At 42.0% G+C, this 22144-nt stretch overlaps 2 protein-coding genes across 4 annotated transcripts in view; both read left to right on the top strand.

Moving 5' to 3' along the window:
• Positions 1-1566: 1566 nt before the first annotated feature.
• NEUROD1 (neuronal differentiation 1) lies at positions 1567-5243 on the top strand. Its single transcript, XM_038421991.2, has 2 exons — positions 1567-1721; positions 3064-5243. Exon 2 carries the CDS (start codon positions 3074-3076, stop codon positions 4142-4144), a length of 1071 nt encoding a protein of 356 aa, XP_038277919.1. The 5' UTR covers positions 1567-1721; positions 3064-3073; the 3' UTR covers positions 4145-5243.
• Positions 5244-15042: 9799 nt separating this feature from the next.
• Positions 15043-22144, top strand: part of CERKL (ceramide kinase like) — a 99587-nt gene continuing 92485 nt past the window's right edge. Inside the window, exon 1 of one of the 3 annotated variants that reach the window (XM_038421515.2) lies at positions 15043-15510. In XM_038421515.2, coding sequence (XP_038277443.1) covers positions 15168-15510 — 343 coding nt within the window. In that variant the 5' untranslated portion in view covers positions 15043-15167. The remainder of the gene's footprint in view (positions 15511-22144) is intronic. The other 2 variants (XM_043505430.1, XM_038421511.2) reach the window with 2 other exon arrangements.

Genomic DNA, 22144 nt, shown 5'->3' with positions numbered 1-22144 from the left:
GACAATTGATTTTTAAAGAAGGGGATTAATTTCGAGCAGAAATGGGAGGAAAGTATGCCTCACAAACTCCAAACCATAGAAAGAGCTGTCCGATTCTGTTAAGATTACCAGCCATCAAGACTCGACACCTTCATCAACGCACAGCACCTTAATTCTTCATCTTGAATCGTAATTTAAATGTAAAGATCTATACATATTTACTCTTAGCCCTCCGTTGAAGTGGATGCATTAATAAAGGGGTCTGAAAAGTAGAGCACAGCACGCTGCTCTTGTTTTCACTTCATATTACAGATTTGCACTTGAGCTACTGAACAGTGAGAAGGCACCTAGCATTGCTTTCAAACTAGAACTAAACAGCCTATCATTCTTCCCCAAATAACCAATAAAGCAAGAACCATTCTGATAAAGTATTAATAGAAACGCTCACTGGTCCCTAGGTATAACATTTACTTTACCTACATCTTTAAAAGATGTTCATTTTCTGGTGACAAAGTTAAATTCTATTTAAACGTGCAAAGCTTGATTCGTGACACATACAAAGGAGACTGTTTCAGAGTAGCAGCCGTGTTAGTCTGTATTCGCAAAAAGAAAAGGAGTACTTGTGGCACCTTAGAGACGAACAAATTTATTAGAGCATAAGCTTTCGTGAGCTACAGCTCACTTCATCGGATGCAAAGGAGACTGTGTAATACTTTCAAGGAAATGTACAACCCGACCTAGCACGTGGCCTTTTATATAGATAAAAAGATATATGCCTGGATGATAACCGAAGGCAATGACACTCCGATAGTGAAATATATCATCAAAATGTGCGTTTGTTTGTGTGAATCTGTGTGGGGGTGTTAACAAGCGCACAGGACTGGATGAAAAGTGCCTGAGAGGAATTCAGGAAATCAGGTTTTGAGCTGTTTAGGTGAGTGTGACAGTGCAATCATTGACATTTAAGGTCTACAAGATCTTTAAAAGTTGCTCAACTGTGTTTCCAGTGAGGAAAACAAATACACTAAGGAAGGAAAATGCTAAACGGTGCCTTCACTGGCAAAGTGGAGAAATTGCAAACGCCCGCTCCCGGGGCAGAGGTGAGGAGTGGGGTTGAAGGCACCAGACTAGGAGATAGTAACAATTACCGTGAAAAGAGGATATGTACATGCTGAAACCGCAGTGGATCTGTTCCCCGTCCCTGCTAACCAACTCTACGGGAAATTTCTTCTCTTCAAAAAACCAACAAGACACAAATCCCAGCGCAACAACAGCAGCGCCAGGAAAGGGCTCCCCTTCCCAGCGGCGAAAGGGTTAATCTCTCCTGCGGGTACAAACAGGTCCGCAGACTCTCTCTCTGGCGACAGATGGCCACTTTCTTTGGGCCACAAAGGGCTGGAATCGAGAGCTCCGCTGAATACAAAATGGGCAGGTCACGTGAGCAGCCCGGACCCCTTTGCCTGACGTGGATTGCCATATGGCGCGTGCCGGGGAAAGCGGAGGGAGGAGGGGAAAGAGGAGGGAGGAGGCACAGGGGCGCAGGCGCTGTAGGCTATTAACAGGGAGCGCCTAGATCCCCTCGACCCCTCCCTCTCCTTTAGCATCGCTGGCCCCGCTATATAACCTGCGCGTCCTGCACCCAGCCCCTAGAAAAAAGAGAAAACATCCTCCCACAGGAGAGCTCTCCAGGAGTAACAGGGTTATGAGACCATCACTGCAAAGGACACGCTAAAGAAAAGAAGGTAATTATAACCCCCGACTTCCTCCCCCGAAACAGAATTTCAGTACAGATACCTGCAGCTGTATCTAGCTACAATGTGCGGGTGTTTAATGCAGTTTTTTAATCTGCCTACAACGGAAACAGTGTAATGCCCCAGCATCTCAGTGTGTTTCATTCTAAAACATTATTTCCACAGATTGCGATTATGGGAACTTGGGGTTTTTTTTTAAAAAACCCGATTAATTTTTTTCACATATTTAGTTGGTACTCCTCCTCTTCCTCAAGCCCCAGTGTAAGTTTGGTCTGAATAGCATGGTTTTCTGTCTATTTTGTAATTTGCCACTTATATTTGGGGGGTGGCGGTGGGAATAGAGGTAATACGGGGAGTTAATTATAGAATGGACTTGATGGTCAAAGGGTTTGAATGAGAAGGGTATTATTTCCCATAAAAGCAGAGAAGGTTGTTGGGAAAAGACGTTGGAAGAAATACTGCTGCAATTTATGGTAAAGCTGCTGAAGTGTAAATCGGGCTTGGAGGGTCGTTTAGGTAAGCGGTGAAGAGTTTGGAGAGGAGAGAGAAAAGCGCGTAGGAACTGCAAGAGCTGCTACCTGTTACCGTGTCGGAGGTACCAAAGGCTTCAGAAGCCACCCACAGCCCTGCGCTCACTCAATTGTTGCACCGACGCCCTTGCGTTCACCTCGGCAGAGACTTTGCCAGCATGGAACGCTGCAGCTCTGCGAATGATACTTGGTTTCATCTCTTTGTGAAAGGGCTCAGCGGAACTTTGAGAATCCTGAAATGAAAGGAACAAGTAGTTTTCAGGTGGACAGTTTTTTAGAGAGAGTGTCACACCTGATCCCCCATCTGGAGAGCTGAGCCTTGCTTGGCTCTGAACAGTTCTGGAGATTGCATTCTGGCTATGGTACCGGGGGGAATTGCAGCTACTATAGGGAGGCGGTGGGAAGACAAGGAGAGCAAGAAAATGAATAAAACCTGTGGTTACTGGATCTTTGTTTACAACTTTTCCCCCGTAGAATCTGCAAACGTTCACAAAACTGCTTCATGTACTCCGATCGTGTCAATCACATTTTCTTCTGCATACTCAATTTATATTCCCCGCTAATATTAGCAAGTTGCATAATGGCATTGGAACATAAATGCATCAATTATAAGCGAGAAGCGCAGGCACAATTAAAAGTTTAATTTCTTATTTTGGGGAAAACATGCCTTTGGCCACCTCTCCCCCCCCCACACACACACACATTTTGTATATATGGAAAGAGAGAGGGACGGCTGTGGGAGGAGGGTTGTGTTTCTTCTGTTTAAAATGTTTCTTCTTTTTTTCGTCCCCTCTTAAATGCAGGACTTCAAAAATGACCAAATCGTACAGCGAGAGCGGGCTGATGGGGGAGCCCCAGCCCCAGGGTCCCCCGAGCTGGACCGATGAATGCCTCAGCTCTCAGGACGAGGAACACGAGGTGGACAAGAAGGAGGAGGATCTCGAAGCCATGCAAGCCGAGACCGAAGAGGACTCGCTGAGAAATGGCGATGAGGAGGATGAAGACGACGACTTAGAGGAAGAGGAAGAAGAGGAAGAGGAAGAAGACGATGATCAAAAGCCCAAAAGACGGGGTCCCAAGAAGAAGAAGATGACTAAGGCGCGCATGGAGAGGTTCAAGCTGAGGCGCATGAAGGCTAATGCCCGGGAGCGGAACCGCATGCATGGGCTGAACGCGGCTCTGGACAACCTGCGCAAGGTGGTGCCCTGTTACTCCAAGACGCAGAAGCTCTCCAAGATCGAGACCCTGCGCTTGGCCAAGAACTATATCTGGGCGCTCTCCGAGATCCTGCGCTCCGGCAAGAGCCCGGACCTCGTTTCATTTGTACAGACCCTGTGCAAGGGCTTGTCCCAACCCACTACCAACTTAGTAGCCGGCTGCCTCCAGCTCAACCCCAGGACTTTCCTTCCCGAGCAGAACCAAGACATGCCGCCCCACATGCAGCCGGCCAGTGCTTCCTTCCCAGTGCACCCTTACGCCTACCAGTCCCCGGGTCTTCCCAGTCCGCCCTATGGCACCATGGACAGCTCCCATATCTTCCACGTGAAGCCTCCGCACTCGTTTGGGGCTACTCTGGAGCCATTTTTTGAAAGCACCCTCACTGATTGCACCAGCCCTTCCTTTGACGGACCCCTCAGCCCGCCCCTCAGCATCAATGGGAACTTCTCTTTCAAACATGAACCTTCCAACGAGTTCGATAAAAATTATGCCTTTACCATGCACTATCCCGCAGCTAATCTGGCAGGAGCCTCAGGCCACGGATCAATCTTCTCTGGCTCTGCCTCTCGCTGTGAGATCCCTATAGACAACATTATGCCCTATGAGAGCCATTCCCATCACGAACGAGTCATGAGTGCCCAGCTCAATGCCATCTTTCACGATTAACCCTTCAAAGCGCATCAGCCTCACCACAGAGAAGGAAACAAATCGACTGTATGTACAGTGACTGACTTGTTTACAAAGGGCAGCCCTTTGGGTACCACTGCTACGAAGTGCAAATACTCCAAGATTCAAGTGATATATGTATTTATTGTCGTTTCTGCCTTTAGGTGAAACCGGGATGCAAAGTTCCTATTCACCTTCTGTATTATTTTCTAATAGCTCTTGAAAACTACACTGTAAATTTGGTGTAGGGGTATTCAGATCGTTTTAATTATCTGATCGGGATAACAAAATCACAAGCAATAATTAGGATCTATGCAATTTTTAAACCAGTAATGGGCCAATTACAAAATATATATAAATCTATATTTTTCAACCAACATTTTACTACTTGTTACCTTTCCCATGCTGAATTATTTTGTTGTGATTTTGTACAGAATTTTTAATGACTTTTTATAACGTGGATTTCCTATTTTAAACCATGCAGCTTCATCAATTTTTATACATATCGGAAAAGTAGAATTATATCTAATTTATACAAAATAATTTAACTAATTTAAACCAGCAGAAAAGTGCTTAGAAAAGTTATGTTGCCTTAGCACTTCTTTTTTTTCAAATCGCTAACAAAATGCACAGTCCTGGCAATTTCTTTCCCATGAATTTATGTCCCCCCCTTACAATTAGAACCAGATCTCTAATTCTTGAGAGGATATAAGAATGAGATACTTATTTTCTATTAAAACATATCAATTCAACACATTACTTGCACAAACTTGTATATAAATATTATAAGCAAATGCCAACACCATTCTAGAATCAAAAGCTGCTTGACTATCACATACAATTTGCACTGTTTCTTTTAAGTCTTTGAACCCCTTTGCATTCCGTAATTTTGAAGAGAATTTGAAAATGATGTTTCCAGACAATATAAATGCATGATTTTATACATATTCACACAATCGGTGGTTTGTCACATGCTCATATTATGAATTGGACCCTAAAACTAATCCGGATGTTAACGTTGGGCTATATATACCTATTGTAGTCAATTAGTACAGTAGCTTAAAACAAATTCAAACCATTTAACCCATAATTAGAACAATAGCTATTGCATGTACAATGCAGTCCAGAATAAGTGCTGTCTGAAATGTAATGCTGGTTCAACTGGAATCAATCTGTACTGTAATTTTGTTTGTAATCCTGTATATTATGATGTAATGCACACTGGGATTTTAGAAACATTCATCCATTTGCAACAACATAGTATTGGACATTTGATCGAATGTTGCATTTCTCTTAATATGTGATTTTTTTTCTTAGTGTAAGTAATTCCTATGGGATTATTGTTTTACTTGGATAGCTCATGAAAGGTGCAACATTTATTATTTGTAGAATAAAACGGACTCAAAAGCAAAGTCCTGGATTCTTTCTTTGTTTTTATTTTTGTTTTGTTTACTGTAAAACTACACTATTTTGTATTGCTTGTCTGTTTAATTGTTTAATTGCAAAGGATGTAAATAGAAATGTAGTACAAATTTTTGAGTAATATGAAGATGTCTGAATTTGAGTTTTTAACTTCAGGTTGCTGGTTTTGACTTTTGTGTACTCTTTGTGACTGATGTGACCCTTCACATTAAAAAAAAAGACAGAAGTGTTAACATTTGTGGGCTACCAAAAACTCACAAAATTTGCCTCTACTCTCCATTTTTTAATCCTTGTCACAACACAGCAGGGTTGAGAGTTGGAGTGGATTTCTTTAAACTTCAGGAAGCATCTTCATGTCTCTATCTTCCCTTGATTTTTAATACTTACAGATTTTCCTGGTGCTCAGTGCTCAGAGAGCCCTGAGGGAAAATGTACATTTTAGCCATTATTTTCAAATAGAAAGTGATTCAGCAATCACTAATGTAGTTTAAGTGAACCAGTCATTAAAGGATTAATTCTGACTCATTAAGGATTCCCTAAGTGGTACATAAAAAGCGAGTTATCCAAAGTTGTTTGCCCACAATATGGGAAGAATTGAGCATTTATGATCCAACTATTTGTTCATTAGAATGTGCTTCTCCGCCAGAGTCTTTTCCCGGCAGCAGGTGCTGGCCTATGATTGGCTTCCATGGGCCACACCTCTTATGGCCATACCTCTCTTGAGCCATTGGGCAGGCTCTTCCTGAGTTTGACCCCAGTTCAGAAGTCTCTAGAACTAATTGCTCGCTCCACTCTGGAAGATCTTGGCTCTCAACTCCACCATAAAGGTGGTGGCTAAGAATGAAGTATCTGGAGAATACTATTTTGGCACCATCCCTTCGCCCCTCAGCAGTGTTTCATTCTTCTCCTTAGCAGCTGCACAGTTGTTGTTTTTCTCTAACCAAGGCCATGATCCTGACACTACCAATTCACCAGGCACTGTTCTCCTTCTTTCGAGACATGAAACATATGGTCCTTTAATTCTTAATCTTCAGTGGCCTCCTGGGGCTGTAGAAACCTACAGACATAAGTTGCTGGAGAAACCTGAATAATCTAATGACCATGAACAATCTAGAAATGAAATTATCAACAGATTTATCACAGACTGGTGCAAATGAAATGAGTGACCTTTTAAATGTCTCCTGGAAACACATTGTACAAAAGTCCTTCATCACGAGTGGGAGATACTTTATAAAGTGCCTTAAAATGAATCCCAAATGAATGAGCTTTCTTCTGAATGAGTGAAACTTGGCAGGTCTAACCATATTATTATCTCCTATTTCAAAAGGTGCTTTATGGAAAAAAAAATCAAAGAACCAAAACAATATTTATATTTGCAATGTGTTTATTGCCAGTCTTTTGGCCTAAAAACAAACACACTAAAAGTTTATTGCTAGGCTAGCTGATTCACTTTGCAGCAACTCGAATTCATTTGGCTGTAGTTGGATAAAGTGTGTTGCTCTGCAGTCTAGAAACTGTTGCTGAGTGAAAAAGAAAAACAATCATTAGAGAACAACTTTTCAAGTACTCCATTGTTCTTTCCAAGACAGAAAGGATAGCTAAATATAGTCCTGAATATCCTAAGGGGAAACACTGAATGACAATTTCTGTGACAAAATTTAAAAAAATCTGACCTAGGTTTGCATGCCTCTTGGTTATATGTCTTCTTCTTAAACATAAGGATTCTTCTAGTCAGTCAAGGGGCAACTCACTTACCACCATCTTTTATTCAAAGGCAGGCACAGATGTTCCTTCTGCAGGGGAGGTTTTAATTTATGAAAATTATATTGTTTATGCATGAATGCACTCTGCATAACACACAGTATTTCCATGTGATGAAAGAAATACCACAAAACCAGTGCCAATGTCAGGAACATATTCTGCAAATTTAGTCGCTTAAATGTTTAATGAATATTTGGAAGGCATTTTCAAACCACAAGAAACCTTTTTAATTACCTTCTCTTTTTTGCAGCTATTAACAAAATTCAATTCCTCTAACCAATGCAATTTACTTTAAAGGCCTGACTATGCTTTTGAATATTTGTTACCATGGTACTTCAAAAGAAATAATAATTAATAGAACAAACAAACTAATAAAGAAAATAAATTATATATTTTGGTAGATACTCCATTTTATACTTTTTCTTGTGAGTTTTGTTGTTTCTATTAGTGTTTCCCCATCACCATCATGACCCTCAGGCAAGACCAATATATTTTGAGTTATTTTTTCATGGTGCCTTTTCTTATGATGGTACAATATTATTTTTCATACTGGAAATCATAATACGCCAAATCCTGAAGTCCTTATTCAGGGTCTGATTGTTGTACCCCATCAGATAGTGTTTAAAGAGAAGAAAGTACCTGCACAGTTCTCCTCACAGATATCAGTAAGCTGGTGGGGTTACCCACCATCCTTATGTGGAGTAAGATGAAAGCATGATTCTCCAGCACATATGGATCCCAGGTAATCAGCAGGAGGTTGGGACCATCTGCACAGAGGCCCTGTGCTTTCATTCCAGCTCTGTGCACTGGTGGCCCTTTCCCTATCTCAGTAACATAGCTCCCTTAGAACAGAATGTTTGGCAGTTGGCAACTGCCCAAGAAGCCACACTTAAAAGGAGATCACCATCATTCAGGGGGCTTAGTAGAATAGTCTTTTCACCATGATCTTCTTAGGGCTGACGTGTGGATGGTATTCATGGCCTGACCACTCTTTCCTCATCCCCATCCACTTCTTGCTTTCTTTTCCTGCATGGGCCTCTGAACCCATCAAAAGCACTCCATAGGCTCTGGGATAAGTAGGATCACTGCTACAGAGGTGGCTGAGCCCCCTCGTTATGCTTGGGAAGGATGTGATACATGGGTGAAGGATTATAATTGGGAACCTCAGATTTAATCAATACTTACTTCATTGACTTCAAACAGTTGAGTAAACCACTAAATGATAACAATGTATGATCTCAGAGGCTACTAACAGGGCAATAAATATTCTAAACTCAATCTTGGCATAAATATACCAGCCATTAAAGCAAAGCTTTTTTAATTAAAAAGAAAAACAACTTTCAGTCACCCAACACAAGTTTAATGTAAAATAAGTTAGAGCTGGTGAACTCCTAGCCTATATATTGCTTTCACTGTTCTAAAAATAAAGGATTTGAAGTGCCTCGGATACTAAATTTTGAAAAGAAGGGTACATTTGATAGGATAGTACATAACTGCCATAAGGAACCCTACCAAACAATTTAAATAATTATAGAGCCAAATGCTACTTATCTTATTTATGCAGACCTTACTCATTCCTTATTCAGGAAAAACTCAGAGAAATCAAATCTGCCATAGTGGGAATTTTGCAAGACAGAGTCTGGAGAAGAACTGCAGAATTTGGTCCTTGTGTTTTTTTATTTAAAAAAATATAAATATGTTTAGTTTTTAGCTATCAAGCTGGGTTGTCTTGAAAAGTATGAGTTAAAATGTACATTTAAAAATGGTCTAAATACATTATTTAGCTAACAGACATATTACAAAGAGTTTAAGATATATTAATGTGGCTTGAAATGATGGGTTGAAGAACTGTTCTGTATAAATGTGTACATAAGTGTTTTTTAAATAATTAAAATACATATTTAACAAACTGTCAGAAGCGAGGTAATCGAAAATTAAGGCTGATGTTGCTCTTTAAGCATTTCTTTTATGTATTTAGGTTGCCTATGGGGTGTGTTAAGCATAGAATATCAGTCCTGATTTGCAATTTCCTGGCCTGAACCAGTTTGCATCACAGACTTAATTGCATGTAAGATAAAATAAAGTATAAGTCATTGTGGTCTACATTCTGGTGAGAGCAGGACAAAAACCAGAATTCTGATTATAGTGTTATTGTACATTTTTAACATAACATATCAAACTTAATGCAAAGAAGAAATAAAATGCCATTCTGACCTATGCATTCTTTTTTCATCTTACTTCATCCATATTATATCTTCTTTTGTTTGTCTTGTTCTCCCCGATCTTCCAACTCCTTCACTTTTCAAAATTCCTTTTGCCTTGTATTGCCTACCAGTTGCCTCTTGTAACTAACTGTTCAATCTTCCCCATGTCTTCTTTGCAGCCATTTTGTTCTTTGCCTTTTTTCAAGTTTACTTTGTCCTTCAGAGCTTAAAGCTCTCTCTCTCTCTCTTTGCCCCCCTCCCTCTTCCTTGATCTAGCTTTCCTGTGATAGGACACCAATAAAGCTCACCCACAGAAAAGGTTTCTACTGCTAGAGTTCTCAATAGTATTTCACCCATGGCTATATCAATCTTAGAATTTTAGAAAAAGCTGAAGCTGATGTTTGATATTTCTGATTTAAAATCAAGACAGAAAAAATTAAAGTGTCTGGGTTGAAACAATATTGAAAACTGTAGGTACACGGACTACTTTAGACTTTAGGTTCTTCTCTAGAGTAAACATTCTAGAGGGTACATACTTAAAAAAAAAAGGTGATGCTCCAGGTTTAAAAATCCACGGCATAGTATGGACTTTACACACTGGACCTAATATTGTAACAAAGAGTGGTCATAGCCAGAAAAATATGTAAGCCAGTGATGTGCTTCCAATGTCTAAATCCAGGGTCTTCCAGAAATTTCTCTCTCTTAGCTTCTGATACAGTCCAGCAACCAGCAGTTTTCAATTTCACTCTCCAGTCACAACCTGGTCATCAACACTTATTGATTCCCAACAGCACTTTCAATCCTCCCCTAGTTCTGATTTTTCTTCCCTGAGTTCAGCATCTGACAATCCCTCCCCAGTCAAAAACTGGTCATCCAGATTATCCTCAGTCCTGACCATCATCCCAAGCCCTTTTCTACTTGCAAACTTCTTGCTGGGAGAGGACATGTGATATGAACTTCTCCATCTCTTGGTGGTTGTTCCTCCTCCATTCTTTCCCCCACACGGCTGCTATCCCTTAATGTTCTTCCCCTCTTCTCCTACCAGGAAGTTGTCCCAACTTTTCTTCCCTCACTTGGCAAAGTTCTTCAGGAAAAATGTTTCTGGCCCTTGTCCTGCTCTCTCACATGAGTACAGCAAAAGAGACAGAGCTTTCTACAGCAGGGGAGGGGTAGCTCTGGAGGAAGAAGGGTTGGCAGCTTTCCCTGTTTCCTGCTACTCCTCTTCTCTCCTTGTTAGCATCTTCTCTGGTTTTGCCTCTCCTATTACCAGCTGCTACCATCTCCTGCCCTTTCTGTTGCTTTGCTCCATGTGTGAGTAGCAGGGGAAATGAAACCAATCTGATTCAGTTCCAATGGTCCTACGTATTACAAGTACAACAGAGAAGCAATAATAGGTGACTACTGAGTTTCAAACATAAAGGATAACTTATGTAAAATATAGCACAAATCTATTTTTAAAGGACATCATTCAACAATGTTTTATTCATGGTGCAAAATCATACTCACTACAAAATCAGACATTTGAATCACAGTGCATGATCTTTTGCACAATTATTGCTGAAATAAGGGGCAAAGTGTGTCCTCCGTTGACTTGATGGGAGTGCACTGTGGAACATTAGATACAATAACTGATAACAGATCATCTTTAAAGTGATGTACATTCCTTAATATAAAGACTGCCAGTCTTTTTAAACATAGAAAATAACCAACATTTTAATATGAGGCTCCCGTGTAGCCCCTCTAAAGCCCTTCCAGGCAGCAGGAAAAAGTCATCTGAAGATTTTTTACACCAAATCCATCTGTGGTTATGTTCTGCAACTTACCTCCTTATCTACCCACATTGCTCTAGGCTTCCCTACTCTCATTGGTTTATTGTCACTATATTAGCATGCCTATTTGCAATAGGAGGACACACATGACGAGTTACAGAATCTTTGAGCAACTTGTAACAGTATTCTTACTATCTTATCCATATTTCTGGTAGCAGTGAGCAGCATGTCTCCCACATGTTGCTGACCATGCCACAATCAGAAATAGCCATGGGCCTCACCTCCACACCTAGGACATCCTGTGAGATCTGCAGAAAGCCAAGACTATAGTGTGGAGACCTTGTACCTTTGTATTCAGTCTGGACCCTGGTGGCTTCCCTCCATTAGGGACTTAACCAAGATGTTGCTGTCTCTTGGATCTCCAGGAGAAGAGGCCTTGGTGGAAGATGTAATTTGGTATTACCTTTTCCCTGGACTCTCCAGCATGCCTCTCCTCCCCAGCAAGATGGGGATGACATGTCCTGCTCAATCTCAGACCCCTCTCTCAACTCAGATCCCAGATCTGCAGAGAGGCTTTTGTGCTATCCAGAGAAGCAGGAACAGGAATATGTAGGCAACTGAGGTCCTTTCTACCAAGGAGATGGGAGATCTAAATAGGGAGGTTTAGAAGACCATAGCCAGAATCTACTGAAAGGCAGATCTACACCAGTGCCAGGTGGAAATGATTATAGTTAGTATGTATAGAAAAACTCTTCTGTTGTGACAGCTAATCTATGAACTGAAATTACATCTGAATTTAAATATATTTTTATACACCAAATTAATTAAGTATATTGGAAATCCATGTATTATGCATAGAATAACAGTTGTCTTGGGAGAAAATACCAGCCTGGAATTTACTCAAAGGTTTTGATAATGGAGTATTTATTAATGGCAGCAGAGGCCAATAAATCTAATGTTCCCTCTAAGGATTTCCTTTGCTACATACATTATGTATATATTTAATTTTATTCTTTTATGTTTTTAATCTATTTAATTAAAAATATTAAGTTATTGATTTACTATCACCTTAAAGTAAAATTAATACAAGGCTATTACAACGTTCATTGATGTCAGTTGAAGGGTATTACAAGTCTCTTGGGAACTGTAATACTCTTTCACTGATGTCAGTAAAAACTGTAATACCATTCCACGGACACAAAGGAGTTATCAGAAATAAATTGGCATTTATTATTTGAGATATACAGGATAGGCTAATAAGTGGTTCCAGAGACAAATAAAGATTGCTGAAGCAGTTAGTATAGAGCATAGAGCCTGAAAGTTGATGTACCTATTCTTATTTTTATCATATATTGTACTTTACCTTCTAGTTAATGATTTAACTTTCCTTCTAAGTGACATCAGTGAAAATACATTAAAGCTCTAATTGCTGTCAAATAACTGATACAGGTTTTATTGGTTCATCTACTGTTATAGTTGTCTTAATAATACTCTGGAAAGTATATTTGGTCTGCAGTTTTTTATCCTGCTATACCAACTTGTGGCATGAGTTCTGTTTAAACAAAAGACAGATTTTCTACATAATTTAAAAGTTTTGCATTTTATTTTGTTATTTCGCAAAGTATATAGATTCCACCAAAGAAGATCCACATGGAAAAAAGTATTTGGTACAACTTACAAAAAAACAAGCAAAAAAGAAGTCAGAATAGTTCCCTTATTGCTAAGAGTTTTAAGCAAGCAGAAGTTTTATATGATTAGATATTTGTCCCTTGTAAAATAATCCTTGTTAAAACAAGCTTTTAATTATTTGTTATAAAATATGGTAATATACTACTATATTTTTATTTTTCAAATTTCATGTACAAGTACTGCACTTAAAATATTTTCACAGAAAGGTTGACATGATGATCCTATAACAGCTGTATAGTGGTCACTGGTGGAGACCTTGCTGTTTATCATTCTTGACCTGTAATTCTCTTTTTCTAAAATCTCTATCTGTACTTTTTATGTAAACAAAATATGTTAAAGCCAAATTGTGCCATCAGATTTGCACACACAAGTCGCAATCTGAAACAATTATACATTAATCTTCAGACAGAAAAGTACTGACCTATTTTCTCTTTTTATTAAGAAAGTGCTGATATGACAGGGCTATTATTACACTGTCATGTATGATGGCAATCCTGAGATAAATAATAACAATACTGTGTTCTGACAATTGTGATTGTATTCCAATTATCCATGAAGGGACAAATGAAATCTAATTTCCCAATCCCACAGTTTCCTATTTTTGGTAACACTGGTGCATGCCGGGATGGGAGCCCTACCATTGGTAAGGTTTCTGTGGATGCCAGGGTTTTCACACCATAATTTTGGTGTGCTCCAAGCAGCTTTAGGGAACAAGGATGAAATCCTGGCCCCATTGAAATCAATGGCAAAATACGTATTGACTGCACAAGGGCCAGAATTTCACTCATTTAAAATGACTCCACCACCTTGTTTACGTTATTCCGGCATATTGCTATCAATGGTGGTGTTGAATTGGTGTAGAAATGGTGGGAAATGTTTGCCTAAAACACAGCCCTTCAGATCTATGTTTGGTGGCTGACACTCAGTCGACCCTAGAGAAAACTAGTTTTGAGTATAACTTTTTGTTTATAAAAGTTGTAACAAAAGGGTCATCAGGAACTGTTGTGCAAATCATGTGAGCTGGTTAGCCAGCATAACTGGTATTACATAGTAATAATGTTTTGCAATTGCACAGGGCCCTTTTTTTTGAGAATCTCGCTGCAAACATTTGCTCATCTCCCCTTCATACAGCGTTGCTAAGTCCAGCCATTCAAAAATCATGAGTCAGCTCTCCCAAATCATAAGAGTGTCTTAACAAATCATGATTTGCGTGTGTGTCTCTCCCCTCAGAAGGGTATTTTAAAACGAACCCAAATCAACCCGGATTTGAATCTTTACCCTGCACGCTGATCCCACCTTTGTAAGCTTTTCTCTGCAGCCATGAGGGCAAGAAACTTTTTTAAAAATGAAAAGCAACATTCTTATGTATCCCATGACCCCAGGAGCTATGTCTTTAATACAAACCACAACTATTGCCAGGCTTGAGAAAAAAAATCTGAGAGCTGTTTGCCATCTATTTATTTAGGAAAACAAGCTTACAAATTCCCTGCCATGGTAACTACCAGAAACAAAACAGTCCTTCCAAGCCCTAGCTTTTGTGTAGAGAGACATTATACACGACCATAATCATCAGATCTTTCGGTGCAACCGGGTGTTACCGTATTACAACACTTATAAGTGACAGCATGTCGTTGCTGGTGACTTTCGTAAGAGGAGTGAAATCTCCAGGTAGAGGTAAAAGAGGGAGCGGCAGCAACACTTGGAAGAGGGGGGCGAGGGGGTCTGAGGCTCAGGGGATGATCCTGCTCCCATTGGCTTCTGCGTGGTGGGGTCCAGCCTCTCCAGACAACCTGGGCAAGCTCACAGCAAAGGGCCTGATCCTATTAAAGGCACCTCAGGCTTCGCATGGGCTAGGGCCAAGGGACCCCTGCCCCACGCCGCCAGCAGCGGGCAGGGCGGGCGGCATCCAGCCCTTTCCTCCTTTAAGGAGGCGGGCCCGTGGTGAAGGCTGCGCGGCGGGCACCCCGCTGAGTAACGAGTCCTAAGGGGCTCCAGCCGGCGGCATTCCGCGCGCGCGCGCCCGCCTCCCTCCCGCCGCGCGCGTGCGCGCGCGCGCCCGCCTCCTTCCCGCCGGCTCGCGCCCTCTCACGGGCGGGGCGGGGGAGCCGCTGCCTTGGCAGCCGCCGGGACGCGGAGAGTCTCTCGCTTCCACTTGGCTTGGAGGGGGGCGCCGCCGCCATGCTGGGGGCCGAGACCCCCTTCCCCCGCCCCAGGAGGGAAGCTTGGCCCGAGCTCGCGGAGGACCCTTCGCCGCCGGGGAGCGGGGCGGAAGACTCGGCTGGGCAGGGGATCGCCGCCACCGCCTCTTCCTCCTCCTCGGGGGCGCAGCGGTGCGGGGAGGGGGAGGAGAGGCGGGGGGCGCCCCCCCTGGACAGAGACCCCCCGCGCGGCGGGGAGGCGGCCGGGGGCGAAGAGGAGCCGCTCCTGAGGGGCATCTTCCAGATCGGGAAGAGGAGCTGCGACGTGGTGCTGAGCGCCAGGCAGCTCAGGTGGAGCCCCATCCAGCCCGAGAGCCGCGGGGGTGAGTGAGGGGAGCAGGCTGGGGGGACCCTGCTGCTGCTGCTGCGATGCACCCCCACCAGCCTTCAATGTGCTGTCAAGGAGAAGGTGGTTTGGGGCTGGCGTAGTCCCCCCCTCCAACCAAAACTGACGGATAAGTCTCCAACTCGTTCCCGGAAATGATCCGGCCCCATCCCATCCTGAAGGCGCATGGGGGACTGTGCATCGCCCCTTTTGCCACTTTAGTTGGTCTTGTTTTGAACACTGGCTAAACTAATTGAGGACAGTTCAGGCCGGGAGGGATCAGGGACGCCTGCAAGCTCTACAAGGGGCTGAGCAGCCACAGGGCAGAGAGCAGCAGCGGGAGGAGGTAGTTGCCAGAGTATGTTGGCTGCAAACGTATTAAGTTACTATAACAGCTAAAGTACAAAAAGAAAAGGAGGACTTGTGGCACCTTAGAGACTAACAAATTTATTAGAGCATAAGCTTCATCGGATGCATTTGGTGGAAATGTATTTTGCGAATACAGACTAACACGGCTACTACTCTGACACTAAAGTACAGCATCACTAAAGTACCATTTGCCCCTTCTGGGGAGGGCCAACCCTTTGTGTTCAGTTTTTGGACCAGTATCACTTTATGCTTCTGTGGTTATTTCCTTTTTTGCCAGACCTCAGATTTTACCTATGAAAGGAAGACAATTTGCATCAGATGAAATTTTCAGAACAAAACTGCTGAATTTCTAGTAGAAGAGGGCTTTTTGCTAGGGTTCCATCTTACAAATCAGTTTATGGAAATTGAAAGCTTACTTAAAACAGGATTACAGTAAATTAGTTAAAAGAGATAATTACTGGCATCACTCTCCACTTTAAATCTGTGCCAGCAATAAAAGTGGGGAATTTAATTAAATAAGGTTATCAACCCTAAAACAAAGTATCTCTGGACAGTTTTTCATTATTATTATAGTATATAAACACTATGGAAACATGAAATAGTGTGTCTTACAACTTTTAGCCATAGGCAGAATAGTAAAAGGATGTTTATTGATTCTGCAGCATCAGTTTTTTGCAGGGCTTTGGAACTGTGCTCTGGCTCTGCTCCAGCTTCAGGCAAAAACCTGCAGCTCCACTGCTCTGGAGCTGCTTTGCACTCCAGCTCCAGGCTCTGCTCCAAAGCCCTGGCTTTTTGCCTTTTAATCTAAATGACAGCTGTATATATGTTATATAGTAATTTCTTGTGAGATGTGTCTAAGTTTTAGAGTGAAGTTTGTGGATCAAATCCTGCTCCACCTACTCAGCTGAGTAGTTCTTCATATTTCGAATGTGAGTAAAGCGGACAGGATTTAGCTTAGTGTCTTTATCTCAGGGTTTTGTGTCAAACTCCTTGATATTTATTATGGTGCAATTTGAAAGGCAACAGCAAAAGAAATTAAGCTCCAGCAAGTTGTCCTGATAAAACAATCTTCAATGAGCAAAGCTGTTGATTGAGTAAAACAAAATCTGTTTTGCAAAAGATTTTACAAAGGGAAATTTTTCAAATATCTGCATGCTCTTAATTCAGAGTTACAGATAAAAATTTGTTTTTCCAGCAACTTGGCTCTTTCAGCAATTGCTAAATCATAATCTCTGCTCACATCTTCTCCAGGGTGTCCACAGTGGGACTCTACTGTACTTATCTTTTAGAGCTGGGTCTCCGCAGAAGGCAAATGGTATGTTTAATAAATGCTGAGAGGTGCTTATTGTATGAGAGAATTTTGTGTTCAGCTGTAAAAAGGAACTTTGAGACATGGTAATGACACCAAACAATCCTGTTTTTCAGGGTTCCCCCAATCACAACAGCTCAAAACTGTATGATACTCCTGGGGCATATGACTGTGCACATATGTAGTCCAACATGCCAGGCTGCATCTCCAGACTCTTCAGAGTTGTCTGGCCTCTGTTTATTCACCAAATCATCACCATCTGAACATGGTGCCCTTGTGAATACTGACTTCACTAGATTGGTGGACAGACCCCCTCAGTGTTTGTGTGGGAGTTCCCTTTGTCCACTGTTAGCCTTTGCTGACACTGGTGACGAACACATCTGCCCTGTGATGGGGAGCTCATCTGGGTCCCCTCTGAACTCAAGGTTTGTGGTCCTCAAGGATCTCCTATCTTCATATCAATGTCAGAGAGCTAAGAGCTGTCTGCCTCACCTGTCAGGCTTTCCTATTTTGTGTCCAGGGAAAAAGCCTGTTTGTTCTTACAGACAACACTGTGGTGATGTTTGGTTTACCTCAACAGGCAGTGGGGAGCTCACTCTTTTCTGCTTTATCAGGAATCAATTCACCAATGGAACTTTAACTGAACTCAAAGCCTCTTACCGTCCAAGGGTGCAGAATGAGCTGGTGGACCACCTAAGCAGATAATTTCCAAGCTATCATGAGTGGTCTCTCCACCTGGATGTAGCCAGATGAATTTCCAGCAGTAGGGGACTCCCCAGATAGACCTATTTGCAAAGAAAGCTGTCAGGAAATAACTACAGTTTTGCTCCCTACAAGGCCACAGTCCCGGTTCCATCACAGATACTTTCCTGCTTCCCTGGACAAGCAAGCTGTACTATACTTTTCCCCCAGTCCCACTCCTACACATAGTGCGGCTAAAGATCAAACAGGACCAGGCTAAGTTATATTAATAGCCCCAGAGTGGCCTCCCCTTTATTGGATCTGTCATTGGCAGCTCCAATTTCATTCCCATTGCACCCAGACTTGATCTCCTAAGATCATGGTTGACTGCTCCATCCAAACCTACGGGCCCTTCATTTAGCAGCCTCTAGGCTCTATGGATAAATTGTAGGGAGGCGTCTTGGTCAGAGCAAGTTTTCCATGCATTGTTAAATAGTGGAAAGCCCACTATCAGAGCTGTTTACATGTTAAAATAAAGGCGCTTTCCTATCTGGTCATGTCAGTTTGGGGTCTCCAATGCAGTTTTCTATCCAGGATATACTGGATAATCTCTTGCACCTAAAACAGGTCTGTCAAGGTCCAATTGGCAGCAGTATCAGCTTTCCAGCCGCATGTGAATAACCATTCTATGTTTTCTAATGATGTGAAGGGCTGGAAAGATTTTACCTTAAAATAAGGGAACCTATAATCCTGGCACTTGAATCTAGTTTTGTCGACGCTCAAGGGCCATTGTTTGAGGGTCTAGTTCCTTACTGCACCTACCTCTAAAGGTGGCTTTTCTAATAGGTAGCGCTTCAGCCAGAAGAGTGGCTGAACTGTGTGCTCTGACATCTGAACCACCTTGTACAATTTTTTTTTTAAGGATAAGGCGTACTTGCGGCCTCATCTGAGATTTCTCTCTAAAGTAGTATCTAACTGTCATATTAAAGTGTTAATTTATTTACCTCTGTTTTACCCCAAACCACGTGCCAATAAAGAGGAGTAACATCTGCAAATTGTACTCATTTAAGAGAGCTGGCGTTCTACATAGACAGAACTAGTTTCATTTGTTAACCCAACTGTTTGTGGCCGTAGCAAACAGAATGAAACGTCTCATGATCTGTTCACAAATAATTTTGTCTTGTATAACTTTCTGCATGTGTTTGTTATGATCTGGCAGGCATTTCCCCACTGGGAAAACTGACACCATGTTCTGCAGGATCACAAGCAGCCTCAATGGTGTTCTTTGTGCAAGTCCTTATCCAGGACATTTGGAAAGTGGCAACTTGGTCTTCAGTTTATACCTTCTCATCCCATTATGCTTCTGCTGAGTACTCCAGAGAGAATGCTAAATTTGGATGAGTTGTACTCCAGTCTGTGTGTACGTGAACTCCAATCCTTCCTCCTACATTACAGCTTGTAAGTCACGAAGAGTGGAATACACACATGCAATCACTCAAAGAAGAAAAAATGATTACTAACCTTTTGTAACTGCTGATCTTTAATATGTGTTGCACGTGTCCATTCCATGACTTGCTGTCCTACTCCAGAGTTGTCTGTCAAGAAGGGACTGAGGGAACTTGGGGGCAGCTGGGCCTTCTGTACTGGCACTCAGTGGCACGCATCAGCAGAGGTCTCTGGAGCCGCCTTGATGGGTACCACTGAGGGGAAAAATGTCCAGTTCACTCTGTGTGCATGTGCCCACATGCAGAATTGCTAGACGTGCAACACATCTTGACAAATAACTGTTGGAAAAGGTTAGTGACTTTTTTTTCCCAGCAGACGTGCACTTCATTTAACTTTAGAGTTGGTTGATCTTTTCCTTTTGTTTTAGATCTCGGTGAACATGGCCAGGAAATCCTCTAGTATTTTCAGTTATGGAGTTGTTTCCAGGTGGATTTGAGAGAGGCTGCTCTGCTATCTCTTTTAGGATCCAAGCCTTTGCCACAGCATAAAAGATTTTTCAGTGAAGTCTCACCCCCTCATAACCAGGCTCTTTATGGTAATCTTTCTTTAGGCCACCTATTAAGTTACGCATTTGCCTTTGGAGCCTAAATTTACTGCTGAGTATCCTTTGTGTTTGAATTTATCCTGCCACTCTACATTTGTTTGAGGAAAGCAGTTTTTCTGCTATCAGTCACCTCAGCCCAGAGAGTCAAAGTACTTACAGTTCTGACTTATGATAACTCTGTACTTCATGTTCCACATGATAACGTAGTTCTCCAAGTACGTTCCAGTTTTCTCCCCTGTGTGGTCCCAGCCATCCGCCTTAGCTAGGAAATCTTACTGACCAACTTCTGTTATAAACACAAGACTAGATAAGAGGCCCAATGGCATTTCCTGGACATCCACTGAAAACATAGTCTTCCTTTCCTGAAGTGAAGGGAGCCTTCTGTGTTAGCCCTGGGGTTGCTGTCCTCAGGAGGTGGTCAGCTCTCCTCAGTGGGCTTCCATTGGTCTGTTTCTAAGAACATAATAATGGCCATATTGGGTCAGACCAATTATCCAGATAGCCCAGTATCCTGTCTTCTGACAGTGGCCAGTGCCAGATGGCTTCAGGGCAATTTCAAGTGATCCGTGACCTGCCTTGTACAGTCTCAGCTTGTGGCAGTTGGAGGTTTAGGGATATCTGGAGGATGGGCTTGTATCTCTGGCCATCTTGGCTTCTCCTCTCCTGTCACTTTAGCCTAGCCTTTCTTAGCTTCTCTATAGTTACTCTGTCTCCTTGGTTACTGCTAGTCAGACCCATTTTTCCATACTGATAGGCATAAAAGAAAATCAGATTTCTTATCTTATTAAGAAAAGGAGTACTTGTGGCACCTTGGAGACTAACAAATTTATTTGAGCATAAGCTTTCGTGAGCTACAGCTCACTTCATCGGATGCATTTGGTGGAAAATACAGTGGGGAGATTTATATACACACACAGAGAACATGAAACAATGGGTTTTATCATACACACTGTAAGGAGAGTGATCACTTAAGATGAGCCATCACCAGCAGTAGGGGGGGAAGGAGGAAAACCTTTCATGGTGACAAGCAAGGTAGGCTATTTCCAGCAGTTAACAAGAACATCCTGAGGAACAGTGGAGGGTAGGGTGGGGTGGAGGGGGGAGAAATAACATGGGGAAATAGTTTTACTTTGTGTAATGACTCATCCATTCCCAGTCTCTAGTCAAGCCTAAGTTAATTGTATCCAGTTTGCAAATTAATTCCAATTCAGCAGTCTCTCGTTGGAGTCTGTTTTTGAAGTTTTTTTTGTTGAAGGATAGCCACCCTCAGTCTGTAATCGAGTGACTGGAGAGGTTGAAGTGTTCTCTGACTGGTTTTTGAATGTTATAATTCTTGACGTCTGATTTGTGTCCATTTATTCTTTTATGTAGAGACTGTCCAGTTTGACCAATGTACGTGGCAGAGGGGCATTGCTGGCACATGATGACATGTATCACATTGGTAGATGTGCAGGTGAATTGTTGTTTTTAGTGATGTTAGAGCACCAGAATGGACACCCTCTCAGGATGTTGCAGTGGGAAATTGGCTCTGACAAAGTGACTGATCAGGATAGTGTGGTCTAACCATAATTTTTCCCCAGTTCTGGAAATTATCTGTTGGTGGAGGAGGTAGAATGAGGTACCCAGACCCTGCCCCGGTTGGCTGTTACTTTCCTCCCTGAGTGAAAAGGAGGGCTCACCTATGTGTCAATAATGGTGTTACCACATCAGGGAAAATAATGGATGAAGAAAGGGGAAAAGTTTTTTTTCCAATGCTATCAATATATAACCTGAGATAGTATAGCTGCTCATGCCTGAGCAGCACTTAAAAATCATAGAAAAGAATTAAAAATTTGCAGTGTGGGGTTATTTGAAAACTTAAAGATTTATAATACTTTTTGCTAACAAACAGCTAAAGTGAAATTTAATACTTATGAAAGATACTGGATTAACAGCACTGGAAATTGGAGTCACTTGCATATTAGAATAGCTACAGCTCCAGGAATGGCAAGCTTTTCTGGGCTGTTCTCCCAATATACCTTTTCCCTATCCTGGGAAGATTCTTTGTAGTTGAAAAAGGACTTTATTCTCAATTACTTTTATTCTTGGGCCTCTGTCTTGAGACTGCCAACAAGAATTTCAATTTGTGGCAATTTTGGTATTGGTTTATGATGCAGATGCTTGTCACCTTGGAAATGTACAGAGATTGCCAACTGATTTAATATTGGCCATGGGTCTAAAACT

Source organism: Dermochelys coriacea, chromosome 11 (genome assembly GCF_009764565.3).
Source record: "Dermochelys coriacea isolate rDerCor1 chromosome 11, rDerCor1.pri.v4, whole genome shotgun sequence".
Classification (NCBI taxonomy): Eukaryota; Metazoa; Chordata; order Testudines; family Dermochelyidae; genus Dermochelys; species Dermochelys coriacea.
The sequence above is the reverse complement of the archived record's forward strand: the minus strand, read 5'-3'. Positions and strand labels throughout refer to the sequence as shown.

Excerpts from the sequence above, each read along its gene's own strand:
- NEUROD1 (XM_038421991.2), top strand. The coding sequence starts at position 3,074 with ATGACCAAATCGTACAGCGAGAGCGGGCTGATGGGGGAGCCCCAGCCC.